The sequence below is a fragment of the Patella vulgata genome, chromosome 7, assembly GCF_932274485.2.
Source record: "Patella vulgata chromosome 7, xgPatVulg1.2, whole genome shotgun sequence".
In the NCBI taxonomy this organism is placed as follows: domain Eukaryota; kingdom Metazoa; phylum Mollusca; class Gastropoda; family Patellidae; genus Patella; species Patella vulgata.
Window position 1 is genome coordinate 63,957,105 of NC_065885.2, and position 21,106 is coordinate 63,978,210.

The following is a 21,106-nucleotide window of genomic DNA, read 5'->3' on the forward strand; positions in this document are numbered from 1 at the left end:
TAGTCCCAAAATGACCTAGTTTGTGTCGAGTGGAGGTTAAACCCCATCTCTCTCTCTCTCTCTATCTCTCTCTCTCTCTCTCTCTCTCTCTATTTTGTCAACATGTTCAGTTTTATCTAGCTTACATTTAGCTAGAGTAGATATTTTTAAAATTTATTATATAATAAAAGAGGCATATGATTAAAACTTTAAATAGAAAGAAAGAGTGAAATGGGATTTTACATCCACTCAACATAAACTAAGTCATTTTGTGAATAACGTTGTACATGTACGTAAAGGTCTTTAGCAATGGAAAGAAACGGGAAGGTCCAGAGAAATCAAGTAGATTACAAACATTTAGGGGCCAGTGGCTGGACAGGTCGGTAGATCAGTGTAGCTGCTGGATCAAACAATGATGCCGGGGAAGAGAGTAGACATTAGTAGATAATTAAAATCCCTGCTCAACAGCAGTACAAAAACAGACTAGAGGTTTAAATGTGAGGTGCTTTATTCATCTTCATAATTTTTTGCTTTAAACCAGATTTTTATACGCCCACATTGAAATGTGGTCATATCTTATCGTTTCTCCCGTCGGTCCGCTAAACTTAATATCTGATTGACTTTAAATTTATGCACAGTGTTTATGGTCGTGAGACGAAGAAGCCCAGTGATAATTACTGCCAGAGTTATGGCCCTTGATCACATTGAAAAATCTTGTGGTCGCTCTAGAGGCTAAAGTTATCATCCGATTGACTTTAGATTGAGACGAACAAGTATATTGACTTTAGATTGAGACGAACAAGTATATTGATTTTCAATGAATTTTGATAACTTGAACAACTAAATCGATGATATTAAATGTTTCGTATACTAAACGTTAGCATAGGGCAGAACTAAAAGCCAAACAACTTCTAATGATTTTCGGATAATTACTTAATGAGTTGTTACTCTTAATCAGATTTTAGTGTATTATAAATGTTTCATTACCGATATTAGAAAAATTATGCGAAATCTCTTGTTGCCTGCTCGGACGACTTGCTGCTGTGGGCGTATGTTTCGTTGCCTGGCAACCTATCTTTAAACATGTATATATTTTTTCTGCTCGTACCATTGGGTGAAAATTGACGTGTGATATTTATGTCTGCGCATTAATACATGTAAATAACGACTTTTTTCTAATTGGGGCACAATATTTATCTTAACATAACATTTTATGTACATGATTGATCGTGTGTGTAGCCATTTATTATATTCATATGGATTTAATAATCTGGTTGACTTTCTAAGTAGGGGATTTTTGGTGATAAAAATAAAATACACTGAGATCTATTTTACTGTTTATTTCACGGAATATACATGTAACCTTTTTAATACAAAAGTTCCCCCGGCTGTGCGGGACAAAGAGTAGGGTCACCTGTCCAACCTCGTGGGTTTTCTCCGGCTCCTTTGGTTTCCTCCCACTGCTAAAAACACCTATGCGCAAGTGAATTATTGAATTAAGATTGAACCATATGTTAGTCCTGAAATGACCCAGTTTATATCAAGTGGATGTTAAACCCCATTTCTGTCTCTGGCAGAACAGTAGGACGTTAAACCCCATTTCATTTCATTTCTGTCTCTCTCTTTAATACAAAAATCCATAAATATAGAATAATTACATGTATATTAGGCTGACCTTAAAAATATCTTTGTTTCACCAAACCCGACCCACAATCGAGGAGAAGGGTCGGTAGGTCGGGTTTTTTTCAGATTTTTTTTTTTAAGAGCTAATTTGACAGCTTGATAATTTTCCGGGTGCAAACATTCGTCTTCTTTTATTGGCAAACAAATCAATGACATCGGGATTTTTCTTGATGCACGACAAACTCACGTTTGAAACTCCCTCAACACATTTTTAACGAGTGTGCGGGTTGTGCTTTCATTTTTCTCGAAAACGGATATTGAAGATATCGTCGTCATGTTTAAAACGATGCCCCACAGACATAGAGGCAGAATCATTTCGTGGGAATGGACGTGCTTTCGTCTGCAACCATTTTGTTGAGAAGCGACACCTAGATAAGATTTTATTGCATCGAAACATCCTTTTAGGACAGCATACAATATAAACGTGTACATAAAAATTATAACGATATGACAATTATTACACAAGACACACAATATTGCATCGGAACCTCCCTTGAGGACAACATACAATATACAAAATACTTTTATATCAAATTCCAACTGTCAAGGGATCTTTTACGGCCAATGCAGGGATCGATAGTTTCTACTGTATTGTTTATTATTTACAAATGCTCACTACAGCTGAGAAAATACTGACTGATTATAAATATAATTTTTTTTAATAGAAAATAACAAAACAACATATATTATATCCTTTGTAAATGTAGCACCACAGGCCTTTCTTCAGACGTGGAGAGCAGGTGATCCTAACCGGTCGCCACATCCTACGTACGACCCATGCATCTTTTCCTACTACATGTCTTAGTAGCCTTGTGTTCGTCTAGAATTTGTCTCTAGCTGTCTTTGCTTCTGCTTCACGTTATGTATTTACTTCTTACTGTTTTCTTAAGAATAACAGGAATAACACTGCAACAGTTCGTTTTTACATTTTATATATCATATAGCTGCTTACATATATTACAATGCATAATAGAATAAAGTCATCCTCTCAAACCTCGGGGGGTTGGATGGCTGAATGGTTAGTGTGCGCGCGCTTTTATCATAAAGTCTGTCATTGAGTCGACTGGCGTGGTTTCGAATCCCCGGTTGTATGTGGCAAGGAGTAGGGTCGCCTGTCCAACCTCGGGGGTTTTCTCCGGGGCCTCCGGTTTCCTCCCACTGCTAAAGACCCCTACGCGCAAGCGAATTATGTAAATAAAATTAAACCATATGTTAGTCCCGAAATGACCTAGTTTGTGTTGAGTGGACGTTAAACCCCATTTCTCTCTCTCTCTCTCTCAAACCTCATCCAGCCAGACTAGCTGCTGATAGAAACTGCTACATGTACATCTTTTCCCTTCCAGAATCTGTCTGTTGTCTGACAAGCGCCCACCAATATGATAGTTTGGTAGCTTTGGGCTTTGGACGTTCAATTATCTAATTGGTCAAATATGATGTAAATAATTACAGAGATTGGTCAAACTAAACCAAATGACGCAATTTCCAGTCACATGTTTTTTGACACAATCTATCCTTGAACTTAGACCCTCTTTCCTGTTATTGTCACACTGTTTCATAAACAATTAATTTGCGTTTTAAATAAACTCATACCATAGCTAATATGCAGACAATAGAGAATAATTTGTAAAGATACAAATATTGTTTAAACATATTATATCTCTTTTTTGTCTATAAATTTAAAAACAATGTCTCAACGACGATATTACTACATAACTGAAGCATTATCTTCCAGAATCAAAGCATTCTACTATACTAAAAATATGAAAATACTAGACACACTCTTTTTAAAATCTACACAAAAGCCAGCTGTTAAAACATACTAGAATATGCATATTAATTTTACTCTGCATACATAACAGTATATTTGTTAATTTATTGATTTGTTAAATTTTTAGATCAGAATTTTATTAAAGTTTGAGTACCTTTCATTGTGTATGGTCTTGAACTCTTCATTTAACTTTTTTTATTCTGGCATGTTGAGGCTTTAAAATTATCCTTGATATTTATGGTTTTGTGTTTTTCAGAAACTATAGCATTTGAAGATCCACATCCGTGTGGAAGAGGGTTTAAGTGTTCGGATTATTTAGAAGGTACAGATTGTAATGAATTCTGGGAAGGGCCAAATTTTGGCATTACAAACTTTGATAATTTTGGCCTAGCTATGTTGACAGTGTTTCAGTGTATCACAATGGAAGGATGGACCGATGTCTTATATGATGTAAGTATGTCTACACCTACACATATACATGTGTCCTAAGAGTAAGTTTGTGTACACGTCTACATGTGTGCTAAGAGTAAGTGTGTCTACACCTCTACATGTGTGTTAAGAGTAAGTGTGTCTACACCTCTACATGTGTGCTAAGAGTAAGTATGTCTACACCTCTAAATGTGTGCTAAGAGTAAGTTTGTCAACACCTCTACATGTGTGCTAAGAGTACGTTTGTCTTCACCTCTACATGTGTGCTAAGAGTAAGTGTGTCTACACCTCTCCATGTGTGCTAAGAGTACATGTAATGTGTGCTAAGAGTAAGTATGTCCACATCTATACATGTGTGCTAAGTATGTCCACACCTCTACATGTGCTAAGAATAAGTATGTCCACCCCTGTACATGTGTACTAAGAATACATGTAAGTACAATGTATGTCTACACTTGTGCTAAGAGTAAATACGTCTACATATACATGTGTACTAAGCACTAGTGTTGGGTAATGCGAGTCCTGTCACATCAATTTAGTTACACAGATCTACTTGTCACAAGTCTATAAAATCTGGTGCCTTGACACTTGAGTTGTCACAAGTCTATAAAATCTGGTGCCTTGACAGATGAGTTGTGATATATGTCATATACTATACATGTAGCCTAGAACAGTTTTACATATCCTACAAACAATTTTTATTGCGTCACTTTTTAAAAACAATTTCACTTTTTAAAAACTCTTTTTAGTTCAGAAACTATTTAAAATTTTCGAAAGCCAGATCACAGAGTGGCAGTTAGTTATTAATTGGATGGCACCCTCTGTGATGCATTCTAGGTCATTTCAAGACTAACACATGATTCAAATTTATTTCAATAATTCGCTTGCGTGTAGGGGTCCTTAGCAGGGGAAGGAAACCGACAAAACCCACAAGGCTGAACAGACGACCCTTATCCTTGTCACATACAAGCTGGCATTCGAAACTACTCTACTTGACTCAATGACAGACCATATGGGGCACGAGTCAAATTATTATGCCGCTAAACCCCCAGTAGCTGTTGAGAGGAACATAATCTAACACATTCCCTGCTGCATTCCCCATGTGGCCTTTAATATTTGCAAATTTATATTAAAAAAAACAAATTCACTGAATCTCCCTAGACCACTCTCAACATTGTCCATTAAGTAATGTAATGTTAATTGTTTTATTTTCAGGTAAATGATGCAGTTGGTAATGAATGGCCATGGATTTATTTTATCAGTCTTATTATTATTGGTTCTTTTTTTGTACTTAATCTTGTTCTTGGTGTGTTGAGTGGGTACGTACAATTATTAGAGATACATTATGGGAGATTCGATAACAAGTTGGCAGTTCTAACTATAATAGTTAAAAACTAGATAATTTCAAGGCAATTTGCTGAAAATTTCATTCAAATTGATCCACTATGATGAACCGAGAACTAAGCGATTGAAAAATCCGCCTAGCCTTGATCATCATTACTAAAGTCAGTACAATAAACAGCATAGTCTCGATTAGCCATTTAATCGTTAAATCGTGAAGGAAAGTTATGCAGCAATCCACTAAAGATCGCAGGCTAGCGATGCCATCTAGAGTTGATTATGGTCTGGATAGGTTAATTAATGTCTAATTAATAATTAAGATAACATTTCAGACCTAAAGAAAGACCTGCAATAGACAGATTTAGCTCTTGCATAATGTATGTTTAATGACATCAATCACGTTCTAAACTTTATTTTATAGAGCGGGAGACAGTAAATATGACATTGGCTAGCTAACCTTGAGGGATTTTACGGGGTGGTTCCTCCTTGTCAGTGATGTAGGATGGGGGTCCTGCCAAGGGACAAATGTATAGTCGTTCAGATGGGACGCAAAACTGAGGTCCTTTATGTTTAAACAATCGCAGTATTGGCTCTTAGCATCGTTGACCAGACTGAAGGAGTGAGAGAGAGAAATAAGGTTTAACGTCCACTCGACACAAACTAGGTCATTTCGGGACCAACATATGATTCAATTCTATTTTCATAATTCACTTGCGCATAGGAGTCTTTAGCAGTGGGAGGAAACCGGACGACCCGAAGAAAACCCACGAGGTTGGACAGGCGACCCTACTCCTTGTCACGTACAACTGGGGATTCGAAACCCCACCAGTTGGCTCAATGACAGATTTTATAGCACAGCGCGCACATGCTAACCATTTAGCCATCCACCCCCACCCCCACCAGAACTTGGATATATATGTACATGTAACTATCTTCAAATAAAAAGTCTTGGCATTAATTTTTATGTCATCCGTATGTAAATATAAATATAATCCATTCTTATTGTTGTCACTGTGTTTTATAGAGAATTTTCGAAAGAAAGGGAAAAAGCAAAAGCTAGAGGAGACTTCCAAAAATTACGGGAAAAACAACAGTTAGAGGAGGATTTACGTGGTTATTTAGATTGGATCACACAAGCTGGTAAGACTTATTTATTTTATAGGGGGGTTATTTCAAAATTCACACAAGCTGGTATGGTTAATTTATTTAAATGTTTGGAACAGTGATCAAAAGAAGACTGCAAGCTAATTGAGGCCATGACCAGTCCCAACAGTTCGTTACTTCTGTCCATCTGAATTACAGCCATATATATTTATGTATCACAGTTTATGTCCGCTGTTTTAGAATAAATTGATTTATGAGAGAAAGAGAGAAATGGGGGTTTAACGTCCACTCGACACAAACTGGGTCATTTTGGGACTAACATATGGTTCTATTTTATTTAAATAATTTGCTTGCACGTAGAGGTCTTTAGCAGTGGGGTGAAACCGGAGGACAGGAAAAAACCCACGAGGTTGGACAGACGACCCTACTCCTTGTCATGTACAACCGGGGAATTGAAACCATGCCAGATGACTCAATGACGGACCTTATGATGCAACGCGCACACGCTTACCATTCGGCCATCCAAGCCCCCCTAAATTAAATTACAAAGAAATGAACCAGTAAAATATAGTCGTTGGGCAATGTTGATTTTTTAAGTTAATGCTTGTGTTGACCATGCTGTCGTTGTTGATAATTTCTGGTCTAAAATTTTTGAACTTGGTCAGAATTACATTAGCCTCTTGCATGACCTTGCTTTATATAATTTTGGAACAAAATGTGATTTTTCAGGTAAATGATCTTTGGCGCTTTCATCTAAGTTGAGAAATGTACTACTGATTTGTAATTGTAAGAAAGTTTATTTTAACTAATTTTTTTGTTTAAATTCTAGATGATATTGATCCTGAATGTGATGCAGAAGGTGAAGAAATAGCCACACCTAGGCATAGTAAGTTTATTTTTTTTCACACATTTATATACAGAGTCGGCACCTTTAAATACCGAATCAGCAGTTTTATAAGTCGATGAATGTTAATCTTGCTTGAGAGATACACTCTAATCTTGCAATTCTGAATGTAACAACATCATGCCAAAAATCACGTTTCATCTACATTAATGCCTCGCCAGCACTTCCAGTTAAATCAGTGGTGTGCGTTTATTGCGTCTGAGTATGTAACTAGACTTTACATAGGCAGATAACAATGGAAGTTCAATACACCAACCCTTTCGGAGAGGTATTAGTATTTTGGTGATCTTTGAGGGTTGTTAAAAAAAAATCTTTTTGATGTTACCTGATTTGACCATGTTCGGTTTAAATCTAGTTTATATATATACTCTTCAAAAAAAGTAGGGGATATTCAGAAACAATACAAAACTGCAGAATTGCACTGCTGTTTTTATTAGAGGTCAGTGTATGTTAATAACGGGCCAATTGCCTACACATGAACATAAACAGTTCGTATGGGCGGCTTATCTAACGGCCCCATTTCACTCGCAAAGAGATATACCGTCAAAAGTGAAAATGGACGTTTTTGTTTTTTGTCTTAAATGTTTAATTGCTCCACCAATCCTCAGACATTCAGCAATTCGTAGTGGCATGCTCCTAATCAACCGTCCAATCACGATTTGGGGCAATCTGACCCACTCCTCTTGCAGTGCCACGGACAATTTTTGCATTGTTGTCGGTTGACATTGATGTCGATGAACACGTCTCCCGATCAAATTAAACGTAACACACTAAAGTAAAGATACGCTAAACAGTAAATCTTATGCAAGAACCGATAGGAAAGCAAACATGGATAGGATAAACCAGCAAGCGGCAGTTTTCATCAACCCTTCCTTGAAGTGTCAAATTTGACAATGAACCCCTCCCACGTGTATGGCGCTATTGCATGTCGCATGTGCAGCTCAGTGGTTCTGTTGGGGCGATAAGTTCTTCATCTGTGAACATACTCTCAAAGCATATCAAGTGTCCATGACTATTTATCATATGACAACCTGCATAAGTATTTGCATTTAAATATGCCCTACTTTTTTTGAAGTGTATATGATGAAACTTCTGATTTCACTTTGTCTCACACAAGTGTGTCACTATTCTGTGTAACCCCTTGAGTTACCTAGCATATGTATTTGTGGTGTGTGCCAGTAGCTTGGTGCTGTAAGGTGCCACAGTCTGACTGGCCTAGATACAAATCGTAATGCCATTTAAATATTTCTATTCTACAACAAGTAATGCAGTGTTTTGATATGTGACGCATCAGTGTGCGTAACCTTTTGCGGCAACTGACGGCCCAAAAACCGCTTGCAGCATGACGCCAGGTTGTATTCTATGGTTGCGTCATCCAACATACATTTTGCGTTGGTGTTGGGCTGCGTCACTGTGGCGTCACCACACAGGATCACCCTACTCCCTACCTATCCCAGGGTAAAGCAGGCCTGTGTGAGACAGGCTTTAGAATACACTTGTTGACCTTAATTGCCTTTAAAAGAACAGACACGCCCTCTTCCCACCACTTATCTGTTCTTGGTATTTAAAAAAAAAAACTGGATCTATTTATAGTTTGTTTTCTTTTCTGCTCATTTTTTCTTTTTCTGAACTTATTTTCCATTAGTTTAATTTTTTTTTTTTTTTTTTTTTAAACTAAGTTTAGCCTTTTCCCGTCTGTAATTCTATGTTAAGTAAATCAATAGTGTTAAAAGGTATTTTGGGTTTTCGTCCGGGAGATATCGGCCTCTCTGTTGGCTTGTTTTCTCTTTTTTTTACTTGGGGGTTGGATGGCTGAATGGTTAGAACATGCGTACTGTATCATAAGGTCTGTCATTGAGTCAACTGGCATGGTTTCGAATCCCCGGTTGTACGTGACAAGGAGTAGGGTCGCCTGTCCAACCTTGTGGGTTTTCTCTGGGTCCTCCTGTTTCCTCCTACTGCTAAAGACCCCTACACGCAAGCGAATTATTAAATTAAAATTAAAAACCATATGTTAGTCCCGAAGTGACCGAGTGGATGTTAAAATCTCTCTCTCTCTCTTTGCTTACTAAGACTAGCCTTTTACCCTCGGTAATTCTTTGTCAAGAAAATCAATAACGTTGTTGGTTGGGAGGCCAATGTAGAGATTTATAAAAAAGATATGATTAATTAAATATTGTTTTTTTTTTACAGGTAAATCTATGGAAGCTGAATTATCAGACAAGTCAGAAGAATTAAGCAGCACTGACTTAACTCCATCTTGGTTTCAACAAAAAAAGTAAGGAAGATTTGAGATATTTTAAGGAAAAAGATCATTAAATTTTAATTGATGATAAAAAGATAAACTTTGAAAGTGTAGTCTTCACGTGTTATTAAAAGATTTGTGACAGTTTCCATTGGGTGTGCAAAATCAAAGTTACCTTTAAAGTTGCTTGATACTTTTGAAAAAAAATAAATGTTCGATTAATTAATATTTATCATCTATTTATTTTGGGCTTTCGGCGGGGGACATCAGCCTCACTGTTGGCTTGTTGTCACTGTAACCTGGGTATCATTTAATCTTGTGTATCTACCACTCATTTCTTTCACATTCGTTTAATATCAAATCTTTGTTTAAAAATTAGTAAAAATTATTTAAAATCCCCCCAAATCATTTAATTTGGTTTTTTGCATTCAATATCAGATCTTCGTTTGAAAATTTGGTAGTTCTCAATAAGAACTTTGAAATAACCCTTGTAAACGAGGTGAACTTCTTAGTGAACATTTTCATTGTAATCTGGGTATCGTTTAATCTTGCATATTTAGCCGTAATTTCTTTCACATTCGTTCAATATCAGATTTTCGTTTAAAAATTTGTGAAGAACATATAAAATCAACTAATTTGTACTTGTGTCCAGTTTAAAGCTGGCCGTTCAATTTTGATAGCAAGTTTTTAATTTACAAGCGCTTAATGTCCTGACCACTATTCAACAAACATCCCAATTAAGTATAATACATAAATACTGAATGGGTTCGTTTATATTGTAATTATTCTATTATTATGGATGTCTGAAAAATTGTATTAACCTCTACAAGTAACTTTGTTGGTGTATAAGGTGAACTTAGATTTTATCGACCAAATCAAATGGATTTAATGATATTTAATTAAAATTATCCAATATCTTTTTTTTTGGACATAATTAACCCAAAAGACAACAATTTTTATACGCCCACATTCAATTGATTTCAGCGATTTCCGATAATTACTGCCAGAGTTATGGCTCTTGATCACTTTGAAAATCTTGAGACAAACAAGTATATTGATTTTCAATGAATTTTGATAACTTGAACAACTAAATCCATGATATTAAATGTTTCGTATACTAAACGTTAGCATGGGGCAGAACTTTATAAAAACCAAACAAATTCTAATGGTTTTCTGATAGTTACTTAATGAGTTGTTACTCTTAATCAGATTTTAATGTATTATAAATGTTGCATTACCGAAAAAAGTAAAAAAATGTGACAACTCTTTTTGACTGCCCAGACGGTTTAGCTGCTGTGGGCATATGTTTCGTTGCCTGGCAACCTATCTTTGGTTTGATATGTAGTCTATTTAAATCATTTCAGTTTCTCAAAATGATATTAGATCTCAAAACTGTTTTGTTGTATTTCAGGTTTATTTTAGAAAAATGGAACCGAAGATGCAGACGATTTAGTCGTAAAATAGTGAAATCACAAGCTTTTTATTGGATAGTTATTGTATTAGTATTTTTAAATACTTGTGTGTTAACATCAGAACATTATAGACAGCCTGAATGGCTCGATAGTTTTCAAAGTGAGTTTTCCTTTCAAGGAGTATGGGGGGGGTTGGATGGCCGAATGGTTAGCATGTGCGCGCTGTATCGTTAGGTCTGTCATTGAGGCAGCTGGTGTGGTTTCGATTCCCCGGTTGTACGTGACAAGGAGTAGGGTCGCCTGTTCAACCTTGTGGTTTTCTCTGGTTTTCTCCCACTGCTAAAGACCCCTACGCACAACCGAATTATTGCGATAAAATTGAACCATGTGTTAGTCCCGAAATGACCTAGTTTGTGTCAAGTGGATGTTAAACCCCATTTCTCTCTCTCTTTCATAAATATTTTCTAAAACGTTCTTTGATACGATATCATGAACAAAGAAGTCATGTGACTACACGGGAGATGTGGTGGATCAGTAGTGAGTTAGGTGTTGGCTCGTTAACCCAGAGTTCTCGGCACGCTATCCTGGAGATCCCTGTGTTGGCCGAGAAAGCACCAGAGTCACAGTGGCTAAGTGCGTAACACACTGGCTTGCTTTCTGGAGGTCGCGGGTTCGATCCCGGTGTTGGCCAATAAAGTTCATTGGGATTTTCTGGTGTGGTTTCCCCATGTCAGTGGTGCAATGTATGGCGTATGCCTGTCTTCATTAGCCCAGTCGGAGTAGAACAGTAGTACGTTAAAACCCATTTTGTTTCATTTCCGAGATAGTACCTCAGGATTTTCTTGTGTGGTATGCACGTAAAAGAACCCTTGACAGTTGGAATTTTAATTAATAATGAATTTTATTTTTTTTTATTTTCAGGTATCGCCAATTTGTTTTTTGTTGTGTTATTTACATTTGAAATGCTGTTAAAAATGTACAGTTTAGGCTTCCAGGGTTATTTTGTGTCTTTGTTTAACCGTTTTGACAGTTTTGTTGTGTTATGTAGTATATTAGAGGTGGTTCTAATCTATACAGAAGTTATGCCACCATTAGGTGTCAGTGTGTTGCGATGTGCCAGATTATTACGTGTCTTTAAAGCAACCAGGTAATTGATTTAATCCTCTCGTTAAACTCTTCTGATACCTTGACCAACATAGGTGAGTCTTTAGTGAGCCATAGTTGCTCATTGGTCCCATGTTTGATCCTTACACTGGACTGTCCAACCTCGTGGGGTTTCTCCGGGTCCTCCAGTTTCCTCCCACTGCTAAAGACCCCTATGTGAAAGTGTATTATTAAAATAAAATTGAACTATATGTTAGTCCCCAAATGACCTAGTGTGTGTAGAGTGGAGGTCAAACCCCATCTCTCTCTCTCTCTCTCTCTCTCTCCCCCCTGCGAGGGTCAGGAAAGTTCCCCAGGATTTTTAAATTTTTCCGCGTAATTTTCTTCGTCAGAGGGGCCGGCAAAGTCCTCCAGCAAAAAGTTTTCGCCCACCCTACCCCCCTGTGAAAAAATTGTCGACCATAAAAACAATAGATATACATTATCCGTCAATTTTACAGCACCCCCTGAGAACACTTCCTGCCCCCCCTCGTTGCTCTGAGCTAGTTACATCCCTGTCTACGTGACAAGGAGTAGGGTCGTCTGTCCAACCTGTGGTTTCCCTCTGGTTCCTCCGGTTTCGTCCAACAGCTAAAAATAGAATTGAACAATATGATAGTGTCGAAATGCTCCAGTTCCTGTCAAATGGATGTTAGACTCTCCTTCTCATGTCATTCTTTGTTCTTTATTAAATTGACCACAGTGGTTGTTGAACATGGACTCTGATGATATCATGATTCGTCTTTGATCCAGGCCATTTGTTCGATCTTAATATAAGCACTAGGGTTGTTTAGCTAATGTCGTGTTTTTCTCTGGATGCCCTCCCACATTGATGTTGAAGCATCTCTTCCCCCCCCCCTCTCTCTCTCTCTCTCTCTCTCTCTCCCTGGTAACCTACACTATATAAATTTTTTTGCTTATTTCAGATACTGGTCTTCTCTAAGAAATCTTGTAGCCTCTTTGTTAAACAGTATGCGTTCTATTGCCAGTTTATTGTTACTACTCTTCCTCTTTATTGTGATATTTGCCTTATTGGGGATGCAGCTGTTTGGTGGACGATTTAACTTTGACCATTCTAAGATGAAACCTCGCAGTAATTTTGATACTTTCTTCCAGTCTCTACTCACCGTCTTTCAGGTAAGTCTCTTGCAGTGTGGTTTAAGTACACTATGTGAATTGCATACATGTACAGGCCTCATGTAGTTATTAAAAGTTTGGGGGGGGGGGAATGGTCAAATGGTTGGCGCGGTTTCAATTCCCTGGTTGTATGTGACAAGGAGTAGGGTCGCCTGTCCAACATCGTGGGTTTTCTCCGAATCCTTCAGTTTCCTCCCACTGTTAAAGACCCCTACGCGCAAGTGAATTATTGAAATAAAATTGAACTATATGTTAGTCACGAAATGACCTAGTTTGTGTCAAGTGGATGTTAAACCCCATTTCTATCTCTTTCTCTCCCCTCATAAAGTGAATGAACAGTTATCCTAATTCTTAAAGGGTCGACAAATGTCAATTTTGACTCAAATTATCGATTTTTTATATTTGCATATTTGTGATGTTCATTCATTTTTATTTCACTTGTAATTAAAGAAAATACATATAAAGTGGTTTATGATAGAAAAAATGCACTTTTGAACACTCTTGCAATTCAAATTTTGCTGTTTTACCTCTTTATGTCTTAATTTCTCAAAAAGTAAAATATCAACAGTCGACAACCTTACAAAAAATCGTTCTTGAAAAGTTTACAACAGATATGTCTGAAACTTACACACATACTTAAGTAATGTTATTTCCATGCAAATAAGGATTTTCAGTACTCTAAATGAATTTTTAGTGTAGTAAATTGGCATTTGAAATCTCTCATTGAAAACAACATTTTTCATAATTTTTGTTTTGTTGACATAGAATGACATGTAAGGACACAATAACAACACTATATTGATAATTGCACAGAGAAATGTCCTAGGAACATTTTAAAAAAAAGTTCCAGGCTTCTACCTTTGATACTTTCAGAGAACGATTTTTTTTAAGCAGTAAAAATGATTTTTTTTGTTTCCATGGTAACCAGTAAAGCAGATTCCCCCAAAACTGCCGATTAGCCTTTTTTGTCGATGTGAACAATTCCTGAAAATTTCAAGTTGATAGCATTATTAGAAGCCAGTTATTTTAAAATTCATATTTGTCGAGCAGTGCCTCCCCTTAAAGTGCTGAATTGTTGAGTCATATATGATGCGTCAACTAAATTGTTTTGCGGAATACATGCATGACATTGGGTGCCCCTATTAATACTTAACTGATATAACAAAAATGACATCACCATTTTCATCACTGTCAATGAAATCCAAGACAAAAGTTGTCATTGAATTTTAGTTAAATTCTCTGTCTTCATCCTTGAATAATGCTCCCAACTGAACCTTGATCATGGATGTAAATGTTACTCCAGGATCTTTGTGGTCAAAGGGGAGATAATCAATTACAGTGTATGTTTCTCAAAGTTTGTTTTAAGTTGCAAACAATGTAAGTTTAATATAGTTGTGTACATACACTCTGTGAACTGGACCCGGACAAGATCTTTGTGGTCAAAGGGGAGATAATCAATTACAGTGTATGTTTCTCAAAGTTTGTTTTAAGTTGCAAACAATGTAAGTTTAATAGAGTTGTGTACATATCCTCTGTCAACTGGACCCAGACAAGAAGTGGAGCATGATGTATTACAACACTCGGCAAACCTCAGCAGACTCCAATACCCTACATCTATCCTCGACTGTATGACAAATTCCGCCATTGGAAGAGTTTTTTTATCATACAAAGCTTTCAATGTCTGAAGCTGTTTTTTTTAAAGTTTATCCGATTTTCTTTAAACAAAGTACAGATTTGCAATGAAAACCCTATGCACTCTTCGAACAACCCAATTTTGAGAACTTCTTTCTAAAAGCTGCAAGTTTTCCTGTTAAGTAAACTGGTAGTCGCATCGCAATTGTATAGGTGTAGGTACATATCACTCATCGTCGTACAGCTGAGGCTAAGTGTAGGGTACCAGAGTTTGCCAAGGTTTGCCAAGTGGTACTACAAGTATCATTATTTATTCATTTTTTATTTGTAGATATTGACTGGTGAAGATTGGAATGTTGTTATGTATGATGGTATACGAGCATATGGTGGTGTTGAAGGAATTGGATGTGTTGTTTGTCTTTATTTTGTTGTTCTTTTTATTTGCGGTAACTGTATCCTTTTAAAAAAACACAGAGCATTTGATCAAAACATTCAAAATGCCTGATATTTTTCTGAAACTTTGTACACACATCAACCTTTTATACTAGTCATGTCACAGATTTGATCATTTGTTTCCATGGAAACAAACACTGTAATCCAGGTATCATTTAATCTTGTGTATCTAGCATTAATTTCTTTCACATTCTTTTAATATCAAATCTTTGTTTAAAAATTTGTAAAAATCTTTTGTAATCACCAAAAAATCATCTACATGTAATTTGTATGTGTCTAGTTTAAAGCTGACTATTTAATTTTTGATAATGAGTGTCTAATTTACGAGCATTTAATTTAATGGTTAGCGCGTTTGGCTGTATCATAAGGCCCGTCATTGAGTTAAATGGCATGGTTCCGAATTCCCATTTGTACATGACAAGGAGTAGGGTTGCCTGTCCAACCTTGTGGGTTTTCTCCAGGTTCTCCAGTTTCCTCCCACTGCTAAAGACCCCTACGTGCAAGCGAATCTGTGTGCAAGCAAATTATTGTAATAAAATTAAACCATATGTTAGTCCCGAAATGACCTAGTCTGTGTCGAGTGGACGTTAAACCCCATCTCTTTCTCTCTCCCAGGTTATATTGAAATTAAACTTAATTTTTGCTATACAAGAGTATGTTAATAATTAAGACTGCTTGATTAGATAACCTACAATCAAATTTGATATGTGCCAGCTTGTAGTAGTTGACATAATTTGATATGTACCTACTTGTAGTAGTTGACATAATTTGATATGTGCCTGCTTGTAGTAGTTGCCATAATTTGATATGTGCGTGGTTGCAGTAGTTTACATAATTTTCTTTGACGGTACAATCAGATATTCTGTTGAACGTCTTCTTGGCTATTGCTGTTGATAATTTAGCCGATGCCCAGAGTTTAACAGAAATAGAAGAACAAAAGAATGAGGAGAAGGAACGCACTCGATCCATCAGAAGATCTAAGAGTAAGAGTCCTGTTAAAGATTCTCAGGTAAGCAAAAATAATGAAAAATTAAACAATAAAGGCAACCCATCCCTGTTGACTATGTGGTTTGCTAGTTGTGAGTGAGAGATTAACAGTCAGAGTTCTGTGAATACACAGGTCATGTGATGAGAGAAGCATGATAACTAGTGAGTGCACTGGAGAGGGAGTTTTATTGAAATAAAATTAAACCATATGTTAGGCCTGAAATGACCTAGTTTGTGTCCGGTGGGGGGTTAAACCATCTCTCTCTCTCTCTCTCCCTCCCTCCCCCCTCTCTCTCTCTTTCTCCCCTCCTCTCTCTCTCTCTCTCTCTCTCTCTATCTCTCTTTCATAGTAGATGAAATAGTGGATGGTTAATGATTTACTAAGTTCGGACTTGCATATCAAATTCCTCTTGTGCTTTGTGTAATAAATTAATATGATGGTAATAAAAGTAAACTTTTTGCATATTGTCCGTAACTTAAAACCAATAAATAAACTATTTACGTATTGTCCGTATATATTTTACTAGGATGCTGAAGTAGATGAAGGGGTAGATGTAAATGGTAATGAGAATAACGAAGCTGAAAGTGGCGAAGAAAAAGTAGAAACATTGAGCCGTCATCCTAGTAACAGAAGTAGAAGGTAAGAAAATTAAACGAAATAGGATCTGTGTTTTAATCAGATTGAAAAATAACTAGTACCATTAAATTTATTGTAAAAAAAAATGACCGTTTACTATGAAGTTATCTTAAACATACATTATGTAACAGGTAAATCTGTCCACTGCAGGTCTTTCTTTAGGCCTGAAATGTTATCTAAATTATTAATTAGACATTTATTAACTTGTCCAGACCATAATCAACTCTAGATGGCATTGCTAGCTTGCAATATTTACTGGATTAGAATCCGACCTGCTGTTCAACAGTCGTAATGATTAACCATAAATATTGATAATGGAGACTTTGTTTATTATCGTAACATTGACAATCTAGGCTACAACGTTATTAAAATGAGTATTTCTCGACTCAGAGTGTAATAATTTAACCAAGCATTTCAGCATATTACTGTTAAATTATCTGTTATAACGAAAACTGTCAGCTCTTTATTTAATTTCCATAATGCCGCTTCAAAAAAGACAACAAGATATTATCCATGAAAATGAGTCAGCTGCAAAATAATCCCGCAGCAACTAAATAATGTTAAATAGGTACACAGCTATGTTTATGGTGATTGAGAAATTTTCTTCACTGGATCCAAAAAGTAGTTCCTTTTTAATTGACCAATCATATTCATGTAAAGCGATATTGCTCAGTAGATTATGAAAGTTATCACACAAGCGATATCTACTGTAGAATGTATTATTGGGTGATAAATCTTGATATCATACATCATTACACAACAAAACCCCACAAAACACCTGCTGAAACGTGTACATGTCATACTCAGGAATCTATTTCTGTACAAGATCCTCAAGATCACATGATATTGTACATTATTAAATAGCAAAACCCCACAAAACCTGCCAAAACGTGTACATGTCATACTCATCGCTCTGTACAAGATCCTTAAGATCACATGATCTGTAAGCTAACCGAACTACAGAAGTTATATCTGACAAAAAATGTATAGACAAATTCTCAATGATTAAAATACATATTTATTTTTTTTTTTTTAAATGCACTCAGTTGAACATACATTATGCAAGAGCTAAATCTGCCTATTGCAGGTCTTTCATTAGGCCTGAAATGTTATCTAAATTAGTAATTATACATTAATTAACTTATCCAGACCATAATCAACTATCGATGGCATTGCTAGCCTGCGATGTTTATTGGATTAGGTTCCGATTTGCTGTACGACTTCCATTCATAATTAAATAAAAAAATGGATAATCAAGACTATGTTTTTTATCGTACCGACTTTAGTAATGATGATCGAAGCTAGCCGCAATATTCAATCGCTAAAATCTCGGTTCATAGTGGATCAATTTGACTGAAATTTTCAGCAAATTGCCTTTACATTATCTAGTTTTTAACTATTATAGTGATAATTGCCAGCTCTTTAACTAATCTGTGATAATGTATCTTTAATAATGCTATGTAATAATTAATATTGAAATTTGTGTTACAGAAGTCGTAGAGAAAGTACCACTGTCGATCATCACGTACGCATTAATCTCTGTGCTGAGGATGCCGATACTGGTGAATATCGTCACAATCAGCAAGTTCCAATTCAAGGTATGATAACTTTGATCATCTGTTTAGTGTATTTCACGCATTAAAGATGCATTATGTAAGACCTACATGTGGCTATTGCTGGTCTTTTTTCTAGCTTCATATGTTACATAGATTATTATTTCGACATTTATTCACATGACAAGTTCATCAGATGGTCGAAATATTAAACATACCTTATGCAAGAACTAAATCTGTCTGTTGCAGGTCTTTATTTGGGCCTGTTCTGCTAATGAAGGTGGGAATATGCCATACAGTTTGCTATGAGGAGAATTTTGCCCGGGCAGTGACACTATGGCCTAGTCTTATATCGAATTCCAACTGCCAAGGGATCTTTTATGTGCACGCATGACCTCAGTTTTTCATCCCATCTGGACGACTAGACAGCTGTCCTTGTCAGGGCCTCCGTCATGCACCACTGACAACCTTGTCGGGGAAACCATGTCAGAAAATCCCGATGAACTTTCTCGGCCAATGCAGGGATCAAACACCCAACCTCCAGACTAGCAAGTCAGCGTCTTACCCACTTAGCCACTGTGTCTCCGAATCATGGATAGAGTTATTGCCCTGGATTTGGGACTAGGTTTTCCAATTAATTTTAATGTACTGGTAAGCTTAGCTTCCGAATTTCAAAAGTATAGAAGAATTCCATAATAAATTAAGACTCTATGCCTTAATTTTTAGAAGATACCGATGATGAAGAGAAAGGGGAAGAAACAGAAGATGAAGAAAGGACAACAGATGATGAAATGGACGAGGAAGAAGAAGATGCACAAACAACTTCAACACAGATGAGACCACGAAGAATGTCTGAGATTCATATTTCGGATAAAGCTAGACCAATACCAAAGGCCAGCTCTTTATTCCTATTTTCTCACACAAACAAGTGAGTTGTGAAGCAGGATTTATAAACTAGAGAGAGAGAGAGAAATGGGGTTTAACGTCCACTCGACACAAACTAGGTCATTTCGGGACTAACACATGGTTCAATTTTATTTCAATAATTCGCTTGCGCGTAGGGGTCTTTAGCAGTGGGAGGAAACCGGAGGACCCGGAGAAAACCCACGAGGTTGGACAGGCGACCCTACTCCTTGTCACGTACAACCAGGGATTGAAAACCACGCCAGTCGACTCAATGACAGACTTTATGATACAGCACGCACGTGCTAACCATTCGGCCATCCAACCCCCCATTTATAAACAAATATCTACCACAGAATCAGGCAGAAAGCATTTACAATTATCAGAGATATTTCAAAATTGATCAAAATATTTTCTTAACGATAAAATATTTTGTGAAGTCAAATATTTTAAACACAGTTTTCCAAGAAATTATAAAGAGAAAAGATTATTTATTGCTAACTAGAAATTTGGTTGCTACCTTGTCAGAATTCAACGATACTAACTGAATACTTTTTGTAATAAGCAAATTATTGTGTTGACGAGATGTTCAAGCTCATTTGATTTTTTTTTTAGCTTTAAAATTGTAAAGTAATGTTTGTTTTGTGAAAGCAAAGCTTGAAATTTTGAAGTTTTACCTTTTTAAAATGTTGATTACTGGTATGTCTTTTAGTTTTAATGATGTTTATTTTTAGATTCCGAGTCCTATGTCACAGGATATGCAATCATTCTTACTTCCGTAATGTGGTTCTGGTGTGTATTTTAATCAGTAGTGCTATGTTGGCTGCAGAAGATCCATTACGGTCGGAATCACCTAGAAATAACGTAAGTTATAAGATTTTAATTCTCTCAATAATACTTGGTGAAATGAAATGAAAATGAAATGAAATGGGGTTTAACGTCCTACTGTTCTCCTCCGACTGGGCTAATGAAGACGGGCATACACCATACAGTGTACTATGAGGGAAATTTTGCCCGGGCAGCGGCACTATCGCCTACTCTTATATCGAATTCCAACTGCCAAGCGATCTTTTACGTGCATTCCAATGTATACACGGGACCTCGGTTTTTCGTTTCATCCGAAGAACTAGACAGCTGTCCTTGTCAGGCCCTCCGTCCTGCATCACTGACAAGGGGGAACCATGCCGGAAAATACTTGGTGGTTGGGTAGCTGTTTATGTATTGCTTGGCCAATTTCACCTATTTACGGTTTGTTGCCTGGCAACCTATTCTATTTTATTAGGGAGCCACAGTGGCTAAGTGGGAAAAATGCTGGCTTTCTAGCCAGGAGGACGGGTGTTCGATCCCTGCATTGGCCGAGAAAGTCCCCTTGTCAGTGGTGCAGGACGAAGGGGTCCTTAGCAGTGGGAGGAAACTGGGGAAAAACCCACCAGGTTGGACAGGCGACCTTACTCCTAGTCACATACAACCGGGGAATCGAAACAATGCCAGTTGACTCAATGACAGACCTTGTGTTACAACGCACGCGTGCTAACTATTCAGCCATCCAACCCCCCTTCTCTGTATGAAATGAAATGAAATGGGGTTTAACGTCCTACTGTTCTGCTCCTAACCTGGGCTAATGAAGACAGGCATACGCCATACAGTGTGCTATGAGGGAAATTTTGCCCGGACAGCGGCGCTACGGCCTACTTTTATATCGAATTCCACCTGCCAAGGGATCTTTTACATGCATGCCAGTCTGTACACAGGACCTCGTTTTTTTGTCCCATCCGAACAACTAGACAGCTGTCCTT

At 36.9% G+C, this 21,106-nt stretch overlaps 1 protein-coding gene across 1 annotated transcript in view; it reads left to right on the plus strand.

The window, feature by feature from the left end:
- Positions 1–21,106, plus strand: part of LOC126827241 (muscle calcium channel subunit alpha-1) — a 69,379-nt gene that overhangs the window by 23,558 nt on the left and 24,715 nt on the right. The window contains exons 5-18 of the mRNA XM_056102174.1: positions 3,687–3,880; positions 5,075–5,178; positions 6,225–6,340; positions 7,134–7,190; positions 9,402–9,486; positions 10,865–11,025; positions 11,787–12,012; positions 12,935–13,145; positions 15,109–15,229; positions 16,088–16,239; positions 16,745–16,857; positions 18,346–18,452; positions 19,134–19,335; positions 20,045–20,174. Of these exons, the coding sequence (XP_055958149.1) occupies positions 3,687–3,880; positions 5,075–5,178; positions 6,225–6,340; positions 7,134–7,190; positions 9,402–9,486; positions 10,865–11,025; positions 11,787–12,012; positions 12,935–13,145; positions 15,109–15,229; positions 16,088–16,239; positions 16,745–16,857; positions 18,346–18,452; positions 19,134–19,335; positions 20,045–20,174 (1,979 nt within the window). The remainder of the gene's footprint in view (positions 1–3,686; positions 3,881–5,074; positions 5,179–6,224; positions 6,341–7,133; positions 7,191–9,401; positions 9,487–10,864; positions 11,026–11,786; positions 12,013–12,934; positions 13,146–15,108; positions 15,230–16,087; positions 16,240–16,744; positions 16,858–18,345; positions 18,453–19,133; positions 19,336–20,044; positions 20,175–21,106) is intronic.